General features: G+C 44.5%; 1 protein-coding gene across 1 annotated transcript; it reads right to left on the minus strand.

The window, feature by feature from the left end:
- Positions 1-9,810: 9,810 nt before the first annotated feature.
- On the minus strand, positions 9,811-20,710 carry T265_13377 (hypothetical protein; the record flags this gene model as incomplete). Its single annotated transcript, XM_009168611.1, has 6 exons — positions 9,811-10,637; positions 12,981-13,469; positions 13,958-14,446; positions 14,604-14,694; positions 19,250-19,554; positions 20,428-20,710. Coding segments are annotated over 6 exons (2,127 nt in total), but the record flags the coding sequence as incomplete, so codon positions are not given.
- Between the last annotated feature and the right edge of the window lie 252 nt (positions 20,711-20,962).

Consider the following 20,962-nt stretch of genomic DNA (forward strand, 5'->3'; position numbering starts at 1 on the left):
ACTTGTTTATTCTATCCACGTCCAGTATTGGAACACAAAAAAAGATGCAGCGTTTGAGCTAAGGGCCTGCAAACTTCAAAACATTCCGATTCAAAAAAGAACAGTCGTGGAGAACATAAAAGCGACACTGGAACACATCTTCCCAAGGCCAACTTCCGAGCTCTCAATTGCCCGTACAACTCGTATGCGTGCATCGTACGCAGTTGTGTATTAGTACATCCATCTCAGGACACCAATGAATTCCATAGTTCATGGAGGACACTCGAGGTCATAAGTGAATGTATGGGTGCTGTTTCCTATTTTGGAACCCAATTTTCACTGTTAATGCAGCAATGGAGACAGTCGTTTGGTTGTGATTTTATGACTACCTTGCAAATCATAAGAAAAGTCCTCTCTGTGTGAAGAATTCCCACTTTAAAGAGGCGCTCACTACAGACTGGTTTCGGTGCATGTCTTTGCCAGTTTTTTCTGAATTACGTCTCCTTCTGTACCCAACTTGAGAACAATAGTTTGGGCTGTGCGCAGATAACCTGTCTCGATTACCTAGAGACTGACAACCCATGATATCGTTTTCGGAAAAGTTTCGTAACAGTCGGGCAACGTTTCGCTTTTGACACAAGAGCTTCGTCAGGCAAAGTGACTAGTTTGTGAGGTTGGTCAAGATTTAAGGCTGAAGGAGAACCAATCAGTAAGTCAAGCTAACTCGCTGAAATCGGGTACCCAGTGAGTTTGATTAAGCGTCTACTAAGAAAGATATTGGCTCCGGTATCTAGACCCATTAAGGAACGGATTGGTATAGCAGTCATTCCATACAAAGCAGGAACATCGGAGTCTATTCGAAGACTCCTGAACTCAGCCAACATTAGTGTAGCTTTCCAGGAGGGAAAACGCTACGCTCATTTCCGGTGCAAATGAAAGATCTCCTTTCGGCTGAAAAGACCAGGGACTGTGTATAAAATTATTTGCAACGATTGCACTAAGATTTACATAGGACAAATTGTCAGAGAATTGCACAACACACAATTGGTGAGCATAAAACAAGGATAAACAAACCACCAAGGAATGCAGAAGAATACCAAACGCTTGTCAAAAACTCAGCGAGGGCGGTACACGCTTTAGACACGGGACAAAGCAGATCTGGATAATGTGGAAAGTTTAAGACGGGGACTGCGATCCACACCACAGCGGCTGATAGTCGAGGCGGCGGAAATCACAGAATCGAGGATGTGGAACTGGTGAGCATATGGAAAGCGGTCTTAGATAAGTCAAGTTGACACGTGACTGTGTGTTTGTCAGTTCACGTAGAATCATTAGTAAAATCAGGGGGTGGAAGTCCCAACCCGGCAAAAGTTAATAGAATCCTTCTTACACAACTATCGTGGCGCTAGCTCATCTACACAGACGGACAGAAAGTGCAAATGAGCTCTAAGAAGGATCATCACGTTAACTGAACCAGAAAAACTAGACTCTAGGCGGAACCCAAATCCATGTAGGTTGTGTTGTCCCATCGGCCAACATTCTAGCACACAAAATCCCCCGGTTGACACCTAACTGCAATTTAGCTTGACTTAGCTGATTGATTCTCCTTCCGCATTAAATCTTTACTAACCTAGCCATTTGACCTGGAGAAGCCTTTGTGTTAGAAGCGAAACGCTGCCCAGCAATAAATCTCCCAATTGATACCAAACATTTCCAAAAATGATGATTACTCAATGGTTCCAAGCGTTTTTCACCTGACTAGGCCATTAAAATTCCCTAAAACTGAGCGTCCATTTGAGACTTTAAAACAACTCATTTTTCATACTATAATATGAGAGATACAGTGACTTATAACGAAAGCAACATGCATACAAACTGAATTTGAGCTTGAAGCGAGTGTTTACGTTGAAGTTGCTCGGACGTTTCCGTTCATAAATAAAACGACCCGTGATACAGAGCTACTTGAAAAACTGATGGAAGCCTAAAGTTATTCTGAAAAAAAGGAGCCATTACTCCGGGGAAAACTACAACTTCGGCTTCAGTAAAAGAACACAAATGACTATTACTAAGACTGCTTTTTGAGGTCATTCCTTGAGAAGCGCGAAGCTGAGCTGAGAACAGTTTACAAATTAGAGGTCTAACTCTAATATCCAAAATTTTTAGAATCCTTCACAGTATGATTGACATAAATTACGGAAATACACCGTTTTTTAAATCTATTCGACAATGTACTGAATCTAGGTTGCACGAAGATTATCGGAGCTACTTGTCTGAGAAACCCACACCACACTGCTTATGCAGACTGTGTGAATAATAATAATAATCCCTTGTGTAAGTCTGCCAAGTTTATCACCGAACCACAACGGAAGATGCCCCTTTTATTCGAGATTCAATGAATGATCTCTTCCAGGGATGCCAATATAAATCTGAACTTTGGTTCCCTTTTACGGAATTCGCTGTTTCCGATGTGCTGAAATGTAGTATTATATGTCGCTGACTTTAAATAATTCCAAACAATCAAACTTTGTTTTTCTCGGACAAGGATGCGCAAGGTACCAAGAGTTTCCAGTCCAGTCCTAGCGGAAGTGGTTAATTCTTTAAACGCACTCACACACTCACACGCGCGCACACACACACGTACGTACGCACACACAGTATTGTTAAATCCGTGAGGGTTGTTCTATTGTAAAGTTTCCGTCTGCGTCAGATAACCCTCAATCCAACTGTCGTATGCTTAGTAGTCGCCCTCTTCTCATTACCGCACGCTTTCACTCCACATTCACTTTTAAGCGCGCAGTGAGGCGGCAGCGCAGGTGCGTGCGACAGCTGTGCAACTGGGGTGAACCACCTTCTGATAGACGCTACCGGACCAACAACCCGACCAAACCGCACTTTTGAATAAAGGATTTGCTCATACCCAAAAAGGTTGAAAGTAGGCATTCAGACAGAATAACACAGTACAGTAATGTAGTATAATTAGATGCCACAAGATGATGGAAGGACGAGTTGCGGTCGGCCCCTTTACCAGACTACGCGAACACGGGCTCTGTGAGTTTCTACATCAGTGAAACTAAATTACGCTCTCAAAGTCAACATTCTTCTCGAACAATGCACTCATTTGCAAATCAGTTTGTTTTTCACAAGAGACTCAACTGAATCGCTCGTTTATGATATTCTACAACTGAATTCGCTTACCTGATGAGCCCCAAGAAAGGCGAAACCGGTCGTGGGGTATCAAAGAGTTTTCAGCAACCTTGTGAGTATTCTTTTTTTCTTTTCTTTTAGGCTACAAATTCGGAAGTTAAGCATCATCCTAGTTCCTGAAAAGGCAGTTTCATCAATTTGACGATTTCACTCTGAAGTGGTGTAACGGTCTTCTTCCAATCATAGTTAACAAAACTAGAGAGCTGGACTATAGCTAGTGAATTTTAAAGGTTCAAAAAAATACAAAAAGTTTAGCAAAAGGCTTTTTAGCAAAGGTTTCACGAAACTACATGCCGACTAAACTGAAATCTGTGAGGAAATTGATGACTAAGGTGTCTTAGCATCAACCTCCAAATGATGTTAGATTGTGGCAAAACACAAGTGGAGAAAGTTACTGGCGTGTTAACATTCAATGACTCGTGTTTGCTGATCGGCCAGCTCAATCATAGACGTGAATAATTTGTGATCACCTGGGAAAATTCTATTGAAAGGAAAGTGGCCATTCATCGACAGAATTTAAACACAAATCATTGCAACAATGCAAACCAGCGGTGGGTAAATAATGCAAGTTCCGTTCATATGCACACACCACTTCAATGCTAAAACAAGGTAGGCGAACCACTAGCGTGGAGAAAAACAAACGTGTCGGCTTGCCCAAGGTACGGACGCAGAATGTTACTAATTTGTATTTGCCCTACGGCCGGGAAGGTATACATAGCTGCACGAACACAACGCAAGCACGACGAACTCAAAGCATTTCGACTCGGTCAAATCACACAGGCAGGAACCCAATCAGTGACACAGATATGCTGCTCATCCTTTGGAAAACCTAAGCCATTTTGTAACAGTCTAAGCGACAATTCAAAATGCCTGTTACCGCCCATCCGCAATTTATTGATTCGACGTGTAACAGCTAACATGATACTCACACCTTTCGCTGTTTTAATTCAACAGGGACAGAAATCACTCACTTCAACTGTTTTGAAATTAGGTTTATGTGAAAAGAAACCCGCGTGCTTGTGTTGTGCGTACTCATGAATCTCCGGCGAGTTTCGGAACCAATGGGTTTCGGCTATTAGCTGAATGCAATGTAATTCGGACAGAAGTGACAGAAGGTGAGTAACCTGCACGCGGGATAAAACTCCATCACCCTTCAGTCAGCCAGTTCATGTCACGTGACCTCGTCCTACCTAGCCTCTGTTCACAAAAGTTCTCGGCTGACCTAGGTAGAGAATCCGTCATCCTACCATTATATGCTGCTTTATCCTGCGTTCTTATTTTGCATTTTCTGCGATTCCGTTCGATATGATTTCTAGAATGACCTTCCTTTCCTGTCTCCAATTAGTCCCGTCATCCTACCATTATATGCTGCTTTATCTTGCGTTCTTATTGTGCATTTTCTGCGATTCCGTTCGATATGAATTCTAGAATGACCTTCCTATCCTGTCTCCAATTAGTCTTCAGCACATACTGATGCCAGTAGGTGGCCGTTTTTGTTTTTGTCATCCGATAAGTTTAGTTTCTTATCATCTCTGGAGAAGACGACTATGTCCCTTTTAATAATGAGTCCCCGTCCTTAAATTTTGCACCACGAATTATAATTTCCGAAACTCATATGCATTGGCGATATAATCGCTCCACATGGGGCAGTGTTGCTAAATTTTCCTGGCAAAATAAAACAGTCTTGGGAAAAAAGGAATCTGATCGAACTGAGATCGAACTACAAGTTGCAGAAAGGATATGAACAATAATATAGGTAACAAGTTCTGTCTGCTCTTGGAATTCATAACAAGAACACTTAAAGAGTGGTGTGAGATATACATGGATCGATATAAGAAAAGCAATAATAGACAGTCTGGGGAAACCAGCGCTTCAGATGGCGGGAAAAAAGGAAAAACAAAATAACTCCTTATGGACTCGACTTTGGGCTAATATGTTGAGGGTTGTATCAGCTGTGATGGTTCTGGACGACGATATGACCAACACATGATAGGATGTGATAGATGCATGATGGAGAGTCTGGTGCCTAACAACTTATCCCACACTAAGTGTACCAGTTCCCTAAATCGCCAAGTGGTCACACGCTACTAGGTTGCACACAAACAGAGATTGCACACGAATCGAACGGAAAGGCTTATGGCAGATTCTCTGAAGAGTGCACCTTCCAAGAAAGAAAATCATAGAGTTTAGACGGACAAAAACTTGGTGTCGTTCTCCCTAGATGTTGGGTTACGTCTGCTAAGACCCTGAATTGAAGGTGAGAAAATGCCTAAGGATTATGCCGGATCGACAAGGATTCAGCACAGGGATGAGTTATCTGACAGTTGATACTCCTCAGATTCAAATCGAAGTTCAAGAATGACAATGCAGTGATGGTAGGACTCTCGTCATGTAGGTGATGCCATTCTTTGCCGAAAATCCGGCCGTACAGACACTCCATCCTCATTGTCAATCATCAGAAATGTGCACTCACGAACCTCCAGGGAAATCCAAACTTGCAGACTCCTGGCAACTAGCTGAAGACAGCTGCAAATGGCTGATCAACCGTGATTAACGGTGATTAAACAGGAAGTTTAAAATGTCATTCTTGAGGTGCGGAGTGCTGATCTGCAAGGTAACGACTTGCGACTAAGACACACTTATCAGCAAGTGAGTGGATTCTGCAGGGTCTTGTCCATCGGGATCAAGACTTATTGTTTTGCTCTCACACATCACGAAGACTGGGACCTTAGTGGCTTGACAACCTGAATAGACTTCTTGAGCCCGAAGCATTCGAATAACCTGCATGTCAAGAAAGCTCAGGTCAGTGCTATTCGTTGTAACCATAACTCAGTAACTATAAGCCCATTCGTATTATTGGTGTTTTTTGACCCGTTCTTTTTACCGCTCCAGTTACACTCGGGTTTGCAGTCAACATAATTGAGGCCTGCCTTTGCTGGAAATAGTTTGCACGACAAATCCCGCGTTTATCAGTCTTCAGCTTATAGGTAAATTCCTATCCATTAGTCTAACTACTTTTGTGTAAGAAACGTGTTGTGCTCTCTGAGCTAAATATATCTACAGCAGAAAGTATGGTTGTTAGGCCACAATACCATTACATGCGTTGGTGTCTTACAAAGACGAAGGAATAATGATACAACATTTATGGGTCGAATAGCGTCACTGAGGCATAACGACTCTGACCTACCCAGTTTCTAGTCTACTATGTCGCTGAACAGTCACACATAACTGAATAATATCGTGATCGATTACCAATGGGATAGCCGCGGGCTCGAAATTCACCACTTGCTGGAAAGTCGCGAACTGCCAAGATTCTTGACAAGTAAGAAACAACTGTACGACCCTTTTCGGCTTCACAGCATCAACCGAATACGCCTAAAAGATGAAGCCTTTCGTTCACTAGCCCAACTTGCATCCCACCCGAAGGAAACATGAGAGCTGGGATACTGCCAGGTTGCCCAAGCCTAAACAGGGGAAGTCGAAAGGCAGAGGCCTGGTTCGAACTACGGGAATTCCGGTCAGTAAATTCGCGCTCAAACCACTGAGCCATCTAGTCCCGATTAACATTCTGCTGTAGATTGGATTTGTTACTTATGAGCAGATACAACCCTTGGGTTCGAAGTGTTACTATGACCGTACTAAGTCAAAATTACCATCCACATCCTGCAGAGTAACACTCTGCAGGACCGGAATTTAATCCGGTGCAACGCTGGAAAACTTGTTTTCGCATTAGAGAAGTCAATAATTTTGTGGCTGGGGGCAGTTACCCACTATTCTGTAACCAGATCACATTCTTGGACGTTCAGGTTCCTCTGTATTCAGTTTTCCGATAGTAAACAAACACGGCGACCTGTAAGTCAGAGATTACCCGAGAGTTTACGATTTCAGGAACCTTACTGGCATTATCAGTGCGGTCCAGAAGCGCACTGAAGAGCAACCCATCTCTTAAAAATCCTTGCTCTATTGTGTCCAAGAATGAAAGTGAATTCGATTCCGTTTGAAATAAAACCTCAAACCGATTAATTCGGGCCGACTAATAACGGAACAAATCTTAGTCCTGTTAGGACGATATGACGATTTATGGAATATGATGGCATACTAACTTGGATCTGTCTCTTGTACTCACAGTCACTCGTCGATGTTATTTTCGGCTTTTAACAGATGAAACTCCAAAGTGGCCCTGTAAACTATTCTAAAGAACGTGATACGCTTTTGTAGTTCCGGATGGACCTCACAGAAATCTCCACGTGTTGCTGATGGTAGGAGGAGGTCCATCTAATGTAAGCCCCAATATAGGTATCATATTAAAGCAGCCAGATGCCTCGTTATCCAAAAACGTCGTCGTGGGCATCTTTGTCACACTGTAAACCCCGAAAACTTCCAAGAATAGCATGCATTACCATCATCCAACAAGGGTTTTGGTTGCCAAACTCATTTGTCAATGAAAACGATCAACCTACGCCTACTGATTTAGGCGTAAGGAACCCTCACGTGGATGCTGAAGGCAGAAATCTGATTCCTTCCTGAGGACGAGTTAGTACCCGAAAAATCTCACCAGATCGATTTTCAAAATTGGCTTACTTATAAATCGAAGAATTTAGATGGTCAAAATAATTCAAACTATGTATAACTAGTTGCTTACTGAAGTCTTCGCTGTAAACCTCACTGAGTCGACTGTCACGTGGTTCTCGGAGTCCCTGAGAAAAATTTTCTCCCCGTTCCACATGGCTAAGTTTACCAATGAACACTGTTTAACACGAATGGGAGGAAAGAATTCCTGTTTATTAGGAACAATGACGTTCACAAGAAGCGGGCTAACGGTAAAGCCAACAAGACCGGCGAAAGATCCTCGTTGGTATTGTATATAAATTTTGTGCAATCCTGTCTAGTTTGTCTGGCGAACTGCAAGAATCACATCTTTTTCCGCATCGGGGCACTATTTATTATGGCAACTCCCCTATTTTTGTGATTCTCGTCACCATAAGCATGGTTTTCTATTAATGGGAAACCAGATCCGGTTCTTAAGTCCAAGCTGACATCCGGCATCGAGGTCTCCTGTGCCGGCTCGGTATTGATTGATCAACATTGCCTCAACGAAAGCTAACAATTTCGAGGTGACATTCCGTATTAAAAATTTGGTCATTGTAGTGGGGAAACCTCACTGAGTCGACTGTCACGTGGTTCTCGGAGTCCCTGAGAAAAATTTTCTCCCCGTTCCACATGGCTAAGTTTACCAATGAACACTGTTTAACACGAATGGGAGGAAAGAATTCCTGTTTATTAGGAACAATGACGTTCACAAGAAGCGGGCTAACGGTAAAGCCAACAAGACCGGCGAAAGATCCTCGTTGGTATTGTATATAAATTTTGTGCAATCCTGTCTAGTTTGTCTGGCGAACTGCAAGAATCACATCTTTTTCCGCATCGGGGCACTATTTATTATGGCAACTCCCCTATTTTTGTGATTCTCGTCACCATAAGCATGGTTTTCTATTAATGGGAAACCAGATTCGGTCCTTAAGTCCAAGCTGACATCCGGCGTCGAGGTCTTCTGTGCCGGTTCGGTATTGATTGCCTCAAAGAAACCTAACAATTTCGAGTTGACATTCCGTATCAAAAATTTAAGCATTGTATCGGGGCCAAACCTGTCTGGCAGATTGACGAGGCAGATTTTCGGGTCTCAGCTTGCAGGCCATCGGTCGGTCGATCAGTCACCAAATAACAAGGCAAATGTCCTAAGACGAGTTCGCGCAAACTCGTAACTTCTCTGCCAATGTACTTTTCACCGCGACTGCATGTAAACTCTTACATAACGTGTGAGGCACAGAAATCGGGTAAAATACACTAATCGCATAGGAGACTGACGTATCTCGTTGATCAGGACAGGATTCGTTGGGTAGCCGATTGCAGAACGCAATTTGCGCCATATAGTTCTGGTTAGGTGGTCTCCCGTAAACTACAGTCTAATAAAAACCTGTTTCCTTTCTACGGAGTAGTCAGGCTCGCGCTTATCCCGTGACCTTCATGGAGCAGTATGACAGACTGACAGTTTAGCCGATTTTTTTGTATTTGATGGGCGCGGAGAATCTGTTGAACATAAAAAGTTATGTTGGGTATACTGTCCGAAGTCGAGATCCAACAGGCTGCTGACGAGGAATGAGAATAGCATTTGACACTAGCGTTGCTGCCAACGACGGCGATGTGCATGAAGTTAGCAGTTGTGACTTGAAAAACAAGGGGGCGACTAACATTATTATCACATTTATTACTACTTACAGGCTACTGTACATAATCACGAACAAAATCCCAGTGAATATGAGCCTCTTAGTGACGTATTCAGGATCCTTCAGCTCTTAGATATTCGTCCGTGAAGGATCGTTATCACTCCTATGGTAAACTGTTTCAGGATGCAGTGCCCAAGATGTAGTAATAATAATGATCGGCCGGTCGAAGAACCTTCCATATTATTTGCACCTAAATCGTATTACAGTGTTCAGTTCCCAGCCTCCGGTCGTCAGCAGATGGAAGAACCTCATCCAAGGTGCGCGAAACTGACTACAGAGATTTTCAGACCCCTCACGATGATTGAAAATGAGAGCGTTTTGAATATGAATAACATATCGGATCGAAGAGGACTGTCAGCAATACAACTTTCAAGATAAAAGGAAAATAAGGGATAAGCATGACAAGACTGGCACTATCACATGACACAGCCCGGTAGGTTGAGTGGCGCTCATTGAAAAATGGCAAAGAAACAATATATCACACATGGATAAATGCTGCAAAGAGCAGAAATTGTGAGTTCGGCACAACGAATAAAGCAAAAAATACAACAACAAAATGCGGATGCTGTATGAGCGTTAGCTTCACAAAAAACTGTTGGCGAAGGTAGTCTGTGATGCCATGGAGAATGTGAGCACATGCACTAGAAAAGCACTGGGTGCTCCAAGAAAGTAAACTGGATGAAATGGTTTGGAATCGGTTTCAGTTGCGATTCACTGGCGCATTGGGCTCCGTATCTGAGTCCCAAAAGTATTCGTCACCCTCCCGTCCATCTGTCACCTGCTTCGCCTCCGTTTGGTCATCTACAAGAAGTGGGTTAACATGACAATGCATCCTGGCCCCGTTGCCAGTATGTTGGTCCAGAACGGAAGAATCGTGTTCATCCGCCTCAGGCCGCGTAATATTAGACAGGCGAACGTATGGGACTTTTCCTGGAGATCTCAACTGTGTGGTACGTTTTACTGCCTCTTGTTGTCTATAAGACAAGTCTGCTGGACGCTCCGCGTCAAAAAGACGAGAAAGGCCAAACGAAGTGTCCTCTGTGCTGCGTGAGGCAGAAAAAGAGCGCAAACGCCCAGCACGACTGCAGCAGCGGAAGATGCCAACCACGATCAATAAACTGGCCAATTCTAGAGAAACCCCAACGACCGGCCACCAAACAGACGCCCAGACTGGAAGATAAGAAAACGGGGAAACATATTATCAAAAATAGTTGTGATGACTGGAGGTCCCCTTTCTCCCAGACAGCGTCTTACTGGGTTTCTGGCGTTAATCGCCCCTATGTTGAAGCTGCATGCGATAATTTTTCCAAGATCATGCGAAGTTTACTGAGAAACCCAATGAGTCATGCACCATTTTCCTAGACCCAATAAACCTTGCAATTCCACCCACCCTTTTCAACACGTTCGGACTGCGCCACTGCACACAACTCCTGCATTGTCATCGTCCATAATGCCGGAAAAATGTCCGTCAGTCACAAGTTTGAGTACACTTGCAGGACATCCCGAAAAAGGAGTCGGTCTGTTAACCGAGCTATCTCCCCGAACAATCTTCGACTCCATATTATCCCATCTTCTAAGAGAAGCATCCATGCACTCCCCGTTACCAAACGTCAGTGTTTATCGGACCCTATCTAGTTCGACCAATCCTATTGCGCCGAAAGTACTGCAGTGAGTGCTGATCAACCTGTGCGAATAGGAAAACAGCTTTCTGAACGGCCACAAATATGGGTTCACATGCCACCGAACTGCTGGAAAATAACTGACGTACATGGAGTGTACATGTTTATCTGTCCTGCGCCACATTGGTTGAACAGAGCCGACATACTTTATGGTGTAACGACAAACAACCAAACTGCATTGGAAACTACACCAGTAAACTCTATCTGACCCATCATGTCAACGCATTTGTTCCTCAAATTTCTGTTCCTCCCCCCCCCCTCCAAACACACTGTTCCTTCTGTTTATCAACGACATCCTTTCTTCTGTTTCTGGTTACATTCATCGGGTGAGTTGCCGTACTGGGCGTCAGTCGTTCGCATATACGGTGTACATTCATAATTTCAAAAAACACGTATTGTTATTAGCTTGCGACGGTTTCTTTGGATTAATCCGCACCTAGAAAATTATGGCTGTTCGTCCTAACTCCTATCCTCGTCGGACAAATATGCTATCCAGTTATTTCAGCGTACTGTCGGAACTCACCGATCAGCCGGTAGATGCATACAGAAAAACATGATATCGTGATTCACATGATCGTGTTGCCATGACAACAAGGGACACAGCCCTGTGCCTAGCGGCCGCCCCGGATATCTCAAACGCACATCCTAAGAAATAGGTTACAAAGGCGTGATGGATGTTAGAAAAAATCGATTAAGTTTGAACGATTTCCCAACTAATTCTTGGAGAGGATGGTAATCGAATAAATACACATGCGATCAAAAAGATTTTTTCTACGTAACTGGAATCAATGTGCTGTCTATGCATTCTAGAAGCTGGACTGCACTACTTCCGACCTATCGTCTAACCACGCTGATTATTGGCGTGGATCTATTGCAGTAACACGGAACCGTCCAACACGATGGTCGGGAACGAATCACGTTGATGGTGAGGAGACCGAAGTATACAAGACGATGAGGCTCCAAACGATGAAGTCTCGCTTATCGAAGGGGCTACTGAAGACGCCATCGCATGTCACCTGTGTGCAGTTGGATTCCAAATCGATTATCCAAACTTCTGACGCACCAACAGCCTATAAGTAGCCACCTAAGCAAAGTTCGCAAACGGCGAAGAGTTAGCCTCGTCCAGACACTCAAACAGAATCGGTTTGAACTGATGTACAGGAGAGGGTGGATTTTGGAACAGGTGTACATACAATGCAACCCAGGTAGAAGCCGTAGGCACAAAGATCGAGAAGTACAGTGAAGGATTTAGTTCATCCCTGATTTAGTAGAAGACGAAAAGTTGGTCAAAAGATAGGTTATACAAGCATCGGGAACAACTTGAGGACCACCAGTAAACCAGTCATGGAGTTGAGAAGAATGACAGTGTGGTAAGTGATGTGTAACCTAGCAACCGGGGAGAACTATCGACAGTGGACGTGAAACAAACCGACTAGGCTGTAGTTTTGAGAATTAATATTTACGTTCACTCAGCGGCCTTTTTCGAATGACCAATCAGTTTTTTCTGTCCCAGACAATTTACACAACACACACTCACAAAATGATCTACTTCGCTGCTGCCTCTAAAACTGCCTTCAGCATTTTAACAATTCACTTTGTAATTGTTTACCTTTCCACATCCGAATGTACTCCAGAAAGGACTGTCCTCAGGACAGAATCGAAAACAGTGCAACACACGACGAGAAAGCTACCACAGGCTCACTGGGTGACCACGGCGACACAAGACTTCACCTACCGTCTGAGAAGTTTCTTGCAACCACTGTCCGCCAGTAGTCCTTATGTGATGCTGAGTGGTTAACAAGACAATCCGCTTTTCATTACGTTCCAAACTTACAGCTTGAGCCAGTGTCTTGAATCGGACCCGGCCACCAAACAGCACTCTCTCCTAGAACATTCTTCGCCCAGCACAGGAAGACGACAGGACCCGGAGGTTGTTCACTGATATTCATGTAGTACAAGTCCAATGCCTGGGCGTTCCGACGACGTCTATCTAGTATTTGCCACGGGCTAACCGGTTCATTCTTATCAACCACCATAGACTTAAGTTCCGACAGGTACGCCGACTTCCCAACACTCTGCACCCGTTGCACAGCATACGCTGCCCAGTGGGCGTTTGTCCACGTCCAGGTAAGACCGTCCGGTAGGACAGGAGGATAAGCGACAAGCACTTCACAGGCACTCGTCCAGTTGACCACCGCGGAATCAGAAATATTGCTCTCGTCTGTAAACGCTCTGCACGGTGGATCGGTACAAGAGAAACGATTGCTAAAATTCGCAGGTGGTAGTGGGGGCGGATCATAAACCAGCCGGAGTATTGGAGGAACTGACGAAAACGGGAAAAGAGAAGTGGAAGGGGGAAATAATCAGATTCAAATTGCACATACGTATACGATAAAGCGATGTACCGAGCCAAAAACAGAGAGAAATCTGCATCAGGGCAGACCTCAATTGGTTGATAGAAATACAGACCATTAGCTCACCTACCATGCAAATAGACTCGGGCGAAAACATTCTTTGAGGATGGGAAGCCAAAAACGCAGCGATATTCACCATAGGCTCGTGAATCCAGAACTGAAATAAAAGAGATGAGAAATACCGAAAGTTGTGCTCAGATGAATTTGTGGCCTGGGTTTACTGTTAGCAACACGCGGCAAAACAATTACTGCGAACTAGAGGATAGTAATATTTACGGCACTGTTGTTTGCATTCCAGCAACCTTAAGAGGACTGTTCCGGACAGAGCAAGTGGTTAGTTAACAAGACAATCCGCTTTTCATTACGTTAAAAATCACATGAACGATTCCAAACTTACAGCTTGAGCCAGTGTCTTGAATCGGACCCGGCCACCAAACAGCACTCTCTCCTAGAACATTCTTCGCCCAGCACAGGAAGACGACAGGACCCGGAGGTTGTTCACTGATATTCATGTAGTACAAGTCCAATGCCTGGGCGTTCCGACGACGTCTATCTAGTATTTGCCACGGGCTAACCGGTTCATTCTTATCAACCACCATAGACTTAAGTTCCGACAGGTACGCCGACTTCCCAACACTCTGCACCCGTTGCACAGCATACGCTGCCCAGTGGGCGTTTGTCCACGTCCAGGTAAGACCGTCCGGTAGGACAGGAGGATAAGCGACAAGCACTTCACAGGCACTCGTCCAGTTGACCACCGCGGAATCAGAAATATTGCTCTCGTCTGTAAACGCTCTGCACGGTGGATCGGTACAAGAGAAACGATTGCTAAAATTCGCAGGTGGTAGTGGGGGCGGATCATAAACCAGCCGGAGTATTGGAGGAACTGACGAAAACGGGAAAAGAGAAGTGGAAGGGGGAAATAATCAGATTCAAATTGCACATACGTATACGATAAAGCGATGTACCGAGCCAAAAACAGAGAGAAATCTGCATCAGGGCAGACCTCAATTGGTTGATAGAAATACAGACCATTAGCTCACCTACCATGCAAATAGACTCGGGCGAAAACATTCTTTGAGGATGGGAAGCCAAAAACGCAGCGATATTCACCATAGGCTCGTGAATCCAGAACTGAAATAAAAGAGATGAGAAATACCGAAAGTTGTGCTCAGATGAATTTGTGGCCTGGGTTTACTGTTAGCATCACGCGGCAAAACAATTACTGCGAACTAGAGGATAGTAATATTTACGGCACTGTTGTTTGCATTCCAGCAACCTTAAGAGGACTGTTCCGGACAGAGCAATTCATCTGTTGTGTCCCTTTGGTGGTGTCGAGTAACCCTTCATCGTCATCATCAACACAATCAATTCACATCACTGAGAGCAAAGGAAACTGATGCTTGACTGTCACACAACTGTGAGAGGCCCCAGTGAAAAGTGAGAGGGTGAAAGTTGGGGAACCACCAATAGAAAAGTGGCTGCACCTTCCAAATTGACTGAGAAAAGCATACGTGAGCACCGCATTGGAGTAAGACAGCATCACTTGAGAACCCGGGTCAAACAAAAGATCAGCACACAATGATTAGCTTGGTATTTGACACTTCTGTTTACAAACAGGCGTACCATGCCCAAATGTGCTACAAAGAGGGCGTGCCAGTGAGCAAATAAGTTATTAGCTAATAAATATAAAATGTTATACACACTCATTTGCAAATCAATCTGGTTTTCGCGGGAGACTCAAGTGAATCTCTCGAAGAATCTCAAAGTTTTCAGCAATCTTATGAGCAGTTTCTTTATGGAAATATGAAGTCATCTTCTGTGGATGTGAAAAGCCAGTTGGAACTGGTGAACTAGCTTACATTGCTAGTGGACCATCATGCTAGGAAGTCCAATGGACTTCCTACGAGATGATACGCAATCTTGACGAGGGGTGAACTTTATGCCCAGTAGTTTGTTGGTTAAACATGATGTCCGAACGTACGGCTGAATCTGTCGTCTACCCTGGACTGGTCAGGGAGAAAAACGGATAGACAGTCGCATGCTACAAAGGCCTGCACAGTAACACAAGGCAACAGTGCTGAGTGCACCTACCATGTGGGTGACCAAATCACCATTCCCAGTCGAGGGTTTGATAGCCCTGCAAAATCAATTGCAACTCCGTATCACTAAAAAGGAGTCCAATGGAATGCTTTTCTTTCAATCTCGCCATCAGTCCCTCACACAATATCCCTTGTTAGTTAACCATTACAGCTCAACCTTTCACGATGCAGGGTATGCAGATGCCAGGTTCAAAACTGAAACTAGTTAATTACTAATTGTCCTCACCGACAAGCAGTCTGTTTGAACTGAGGTTTGGGCACAGACGGTAATTAATTTTAACTACTACTGTTCAGCTGTGGCACCCTTTCGGTGCCTAGCTGCCATGCCACGCAAAGAAAGCACGACGGCTGCGATACTGTCAGGTTGCCCAAGCCTAGACAGGGAAGTCAAGAGGCAAAGGTCAGGTTCGAACCACGGACCTTCCGATCAGTAAATTCGCGCTCTAACCACTTGGGCCATCTCGCCCTAGGTAATTAACTTTATCGACTGAGATATGTTCAACGCTACACCAGTATTCCAGCCCACTCATTTCTCCCCTGAATCACAACCACTGTTATCGACTAAGATGGATGGAAAAGTTATTTTTGTTCCGAATTCGATCGCTCAAAAATAGATTGATCCAATCAGCAGTCGATCCTGTTATCTAACAAAAAGACTTAGAAAGTTTCGCAGTAGCGAAAATTTGACCTTGCGTTTAAAGGCGTTAGCCTTTATTTCGGATATTTGTGGGATTAGTATGATATTTTCTACCCAAACTATTGTGTACTTCTGGAAGTCGTACAAATATGTATCGGTCCTTTGATTCTTGCTCCGCTGACTGTTGTGTATCAAAAGGGATGGTAGTTCTAGACAATCCTTTATGGAGACAAAGGAAAATTACTACAGCTGTATTTATAGGGTAGTCATAGAACGTTCCACAAAGTCGTGCTAGAATCTCCGTGAGGGAGCAAGAAGCGTCGAGCTAAAGATGCTCCATCCAGACTGGATAGCCTTCTGACCAATAAGGGCATACCTTCGTTTGGTCCGTAGCCTGCACTTGGAACTGTCCAAATGATGTGATGTTCGGTTCTTAGGGAAGGCTGGCCTCCGGACACAAACACAAAGGTTTGGGGAGCAAACGAATAAATATTAGATAGAAAGCAAGGATATTTAAGAAAACAGTCACACTGCTAGATTGTGCTTCCACAATTTTCTTAAATTTAGAGCTGGCCTTTGATGCAGTGGCCAGGCACAAGTGCTGCAATCACCCTGTGGTCTTCACCGACTGGGAATTCCATCCACTACGTGTGGAATTTTGAAGGTAAGCAACTAGCAGAAGCGCACTCAGGTATCGCACCGCAGGCAATCGGAATACGAGGTTATCTGGCAGACACTTCGTGCAACTTTCTGCAACAGTGTTTCTTCCATGTGAGTAACAGTCATGCTGCCTTCTACCAAGAGGTGACGGGATTGGAAAGTTTGATCCTGAGACCTGGCCGAACCGATCATCCGACATTTTACCGCGATCACCGCGAACCACTAATGCAATCGATGAACAGGAAAATCTTGTCAAAAGGCCTGATTCACTTATTGATGAACCTGCTATAATAATAAATACAATAATAATCGTTCATCTGTAACACCCTTTCGGTGCCTAGCTGCCATGTCACCCGAAGAAAGCACGACGGCTGCGATACTATCAGGTTACCCAAGTCTAGACAGGGTAAGTCGAGAGGCGAAGGTCGGTTCGAACTATGGACCTTCCGGACAATAAATTCGTGCTCTAACCGCTTGAGCCATCTCTCCCCTAACCTGCTATGTACACAGCGACAAGTTGGCTTTGAGCAGTGAATCACTGGGTCTGGGTATCAACCCTCACCTCAAGAAAAACCTAACATCCGCTGTTTTGTGGAATGAAATACATCCCTCTCTGGTCTGTGTAATCCTCTGCAGTAAACGGCACTTTTCCCAGCCCTGAATTTTGCTACTTTCGACCTAGCAAATACTGGCGACTGCATGTGGTAACTTTCATAGTAAAAACAACCCAAACTATTAACATCGAACGAATGCTTAAATAAGGGAAGGCCCAAAAGATTTTGACCGATATTCCACGACATTTCCAGTGAAGCAAAATACATTATGTGTAGCGGTCATTTCCTCGTTCCTTCAACTAACTTCGCCTAATCCGTTTTTTTTTACCATTGGCCTAGTTTGATGGCTCTGTGCCATACTAACAACCTTTACATAAGTCAGACAAATTGATTTCGCACTCCATCACAAGGTAGACCATAAATGTATACGCGTGCGCGCACACACAGGAAACAAAACTCAGCAGCACAGCGCGCCGCATCGGCTCTTGGATCTAGCGTCAGCAAACTCGGGTTATGGATAACCATGAGTGGAGCAAGTGTGGCTATAATGCTGCCAAGAGAACACTTCCTGTATCCGGCCTCTCTTCATGCAACCTCACCAAGGACCTAACAATCTGAGAAGTCTCCCCACTTTTGTGTGCTTCATTTTTTCACATTGTATTTATATTCCTAAGGTGCATATAGTCTTACAATCTATCAAACCTTAGTACTGTCTCTCTTCCGTGCTATTCGAGCTCAACATCTATTGCCTAGAGCACCTGTAGATGTACTTGATGCTGATAACATGAGGGGGCATCGAGAGGTGGTGGATGTAAGGTGATGTTTCAGAAGAATTCCCACGCCATGGCTGTCGTCAAGACATAGCTATCTCTGCAAACATGTCAACCTGAAATCCTTTCAGCAGCACTGTATGCAGTAATGGTATGGAAAACAACCATCAAAGCACGACTGTCACCTTCATATCTCCCTTGCTGTGGCAGATGAAATCGATGTGTGTGCGGTTTACACCCAAATGAACAATTAGATAAAATGTAGGATATGAAACACCTATCCGCTGTTTAACAAAGTGCTTGTCGGTACACGATTTGAAGATAGAAAAAGTTGTCCAGCGCGTTTGAAGCGTCTGTGGCGCTACCTGACTGGGAAACCCTGAGAGGCGGGTCAACCGATCGTCACAACCAGGACAGTTACTGGGTCGTCGTTCGATGATAGGTCGGGCACATCACTCACATCGCTCAGGCGTCAAGATGTTCGCCCGTTCAGACGTAAAAATTCAACGGCGTCCAGTGTGCGCTGGTGGAGGGGTGGTCCCACGCTCGCCTAGCATGTCAGGTGTCCGGAGCTCTAACCCCGGCACGGCCATTGGATATGCTGATAAGTTCGAATAAGAGCGAAAGTTCAGTCCAGTGCTTCCCCCCTTTGGTGTGGACTCACCGGAATAATTACGCCATGACAGGAAGACGGTGATATGAATATGAGCAATTCATAAATATCTGCCTAAACGTCTTAACTTACATTCACGTCAAAAATCATCAACGGAAAAATAGGCACCATTATAGAGATAGGTAAACGGAAACCACCGATTCAGTTGTTAAGGTTTGAGCCGACCGCGGAAAGTGAAATCACACCCCAAAAAGATAGCGAGACGTGAATAAACCGTCGGTACGCCGGCTTCACGAAACAGCGGAGCCGAATGAAACATTTGTTCGTTCTCAAGCCTGCAAAACAAAACAAACCTTACTCGGTGATGTCAAGCGTAGTCGCGTGGTAATTTGTTCGGAAGAAACGTTCCTGGTTGTGATTCTTGTGTACAGCGAGTTCAATTCAGTTTGGTTGGTGATCAAGCCAAAAAGTCCTCCTTCCCAATGCACCGTGACAAGGTCCACGAGATGTGCTCCACCAGTCAATAGAGTACAAGAAAGCCAGGTATCAGAAGACGCGGCGTAGGATTTCTGATCAAGATTGCGCCGAACAACTCGAAGGTTGCCGATATGATCGTATTCCACACGTGTTGGGATGGACGCGTTCTGTAAAAGGGTCACTGCGAGGGAGAGCATTAAAACGTTGTGCGGAGAACGGAATGTAGTGTGAAAACACAATAGGGAAGCTATCCAAATGCAATGTGAGGAACACAGCAAGATTAAGGGAAGAAATATGTTGTCTATCCAGAAATATATGTTTCTGGAGTAGATGAAATTTTCCGTAATGTGCACCCGCTATCGTTTTTAAAGCAGTCAATTACTTGTTTAGCTGACGCCCACAACGTCTTCACACGACAGAACAGAGACCAGTTCTTGAAGTGAGAAACTGTGAAAAATCGAGTTATCTTTTGGAAAAACTCAGACTCCTGTCTGCTTGTGATAATGAGTAGCAACAGTGGCTTTAAATGCCAAAATGTACTCATCGGAGTCCAGGAAACCGACCCGTACCGTTCAATTCAATTTCAATCTATCAGCTATAAACCATGTGCTATAGGCACATTGGTTCCACCTGCTGAAGTTTCGATCACCGGCAAACGGGAAATTGGAACACACAACCAAGCCTTGGAGGCGAAGACATGTTCAGTTTGTTCGGAAATTGGGTAGCTACGCTCACTGCCCAACCGCGTTCGTTCGCCGATCTTATTCCCTAGGGTTTTCATCAGCACATGTGGTTTTGCACGTAACACCACATTCATATACGTAGCACCAGGAAGGGAGCATAAATATCCGGATGACACTGATAATGGAACAACCTTTAAAAATCCGGTAACTACGTGAAAGGACGAAAACAGGACTATGAGTAGCCATAGACAACAGCGAACTAAAGATCAATATATGATCAGCGGAAAAATCAGTTGAAAGCGAACTGTGACCCTGAACGTTGTATCAACCCAGCGATCAACCTGACAAACAGACCACACAGAATGGCTTACAAGTGTAAACGTAAAGTTCGAACACCGTTGAAAATGCACTGGAATTGCATGAGTACGTGCCAGAGTCAGTCAGCTGGATACGTTCAACCACTTGTGTAACTTCATGTTCCGACCCGGTTTTCAGTAAAACGAATGAACCCGAGTTCGGATCCTTTTTGTTCCAACTAAGTGGCTCGGCAGACTGTCCCTCAGTAGAACAACGGGTTGCCACACGAGCTCCCGCTGATACAGAAAGGGAGCTCGAAGGGAGCCACAGATCACCGTCCTGAACTTCAAGCTTAAGCCTGAAATCTGTAGGCAAACAGTGAGAATACTCGGAAGCGAGTTACCATCAGCCAAGATTGAACAAGGGTTTTCAGTCGCCAAGACAAAAACCAGCAGGAGTAACCTGGATTGTTTCATGCACATAACAAGTGGGCTGTTCGTAAGGCGGGCGGACCCCTTTATGGAGTAGGCAAAGCTCTGGAGTTAAAAGTAAATCAGTTAGGGCAAATAAAAAACGGACATCATGTCGTATAACCAGCGCGTCGAGGTT

This window comes from Opisthorchis viverrini, assembly GCF_000715545.1.
Source record: "Opisthorchis viverrini unplaced genomic scaffold opera_v5_61, whole genome shotgun sequence".
In the NCBI taxonomy this organism is placed as follows: Eukaryota; Metazoa; Platyhelminthes; class Trematoda; order Opisthorchiida; family Opisthorchiidae; genus Opisthorchis; species Opisthorchis viverrini.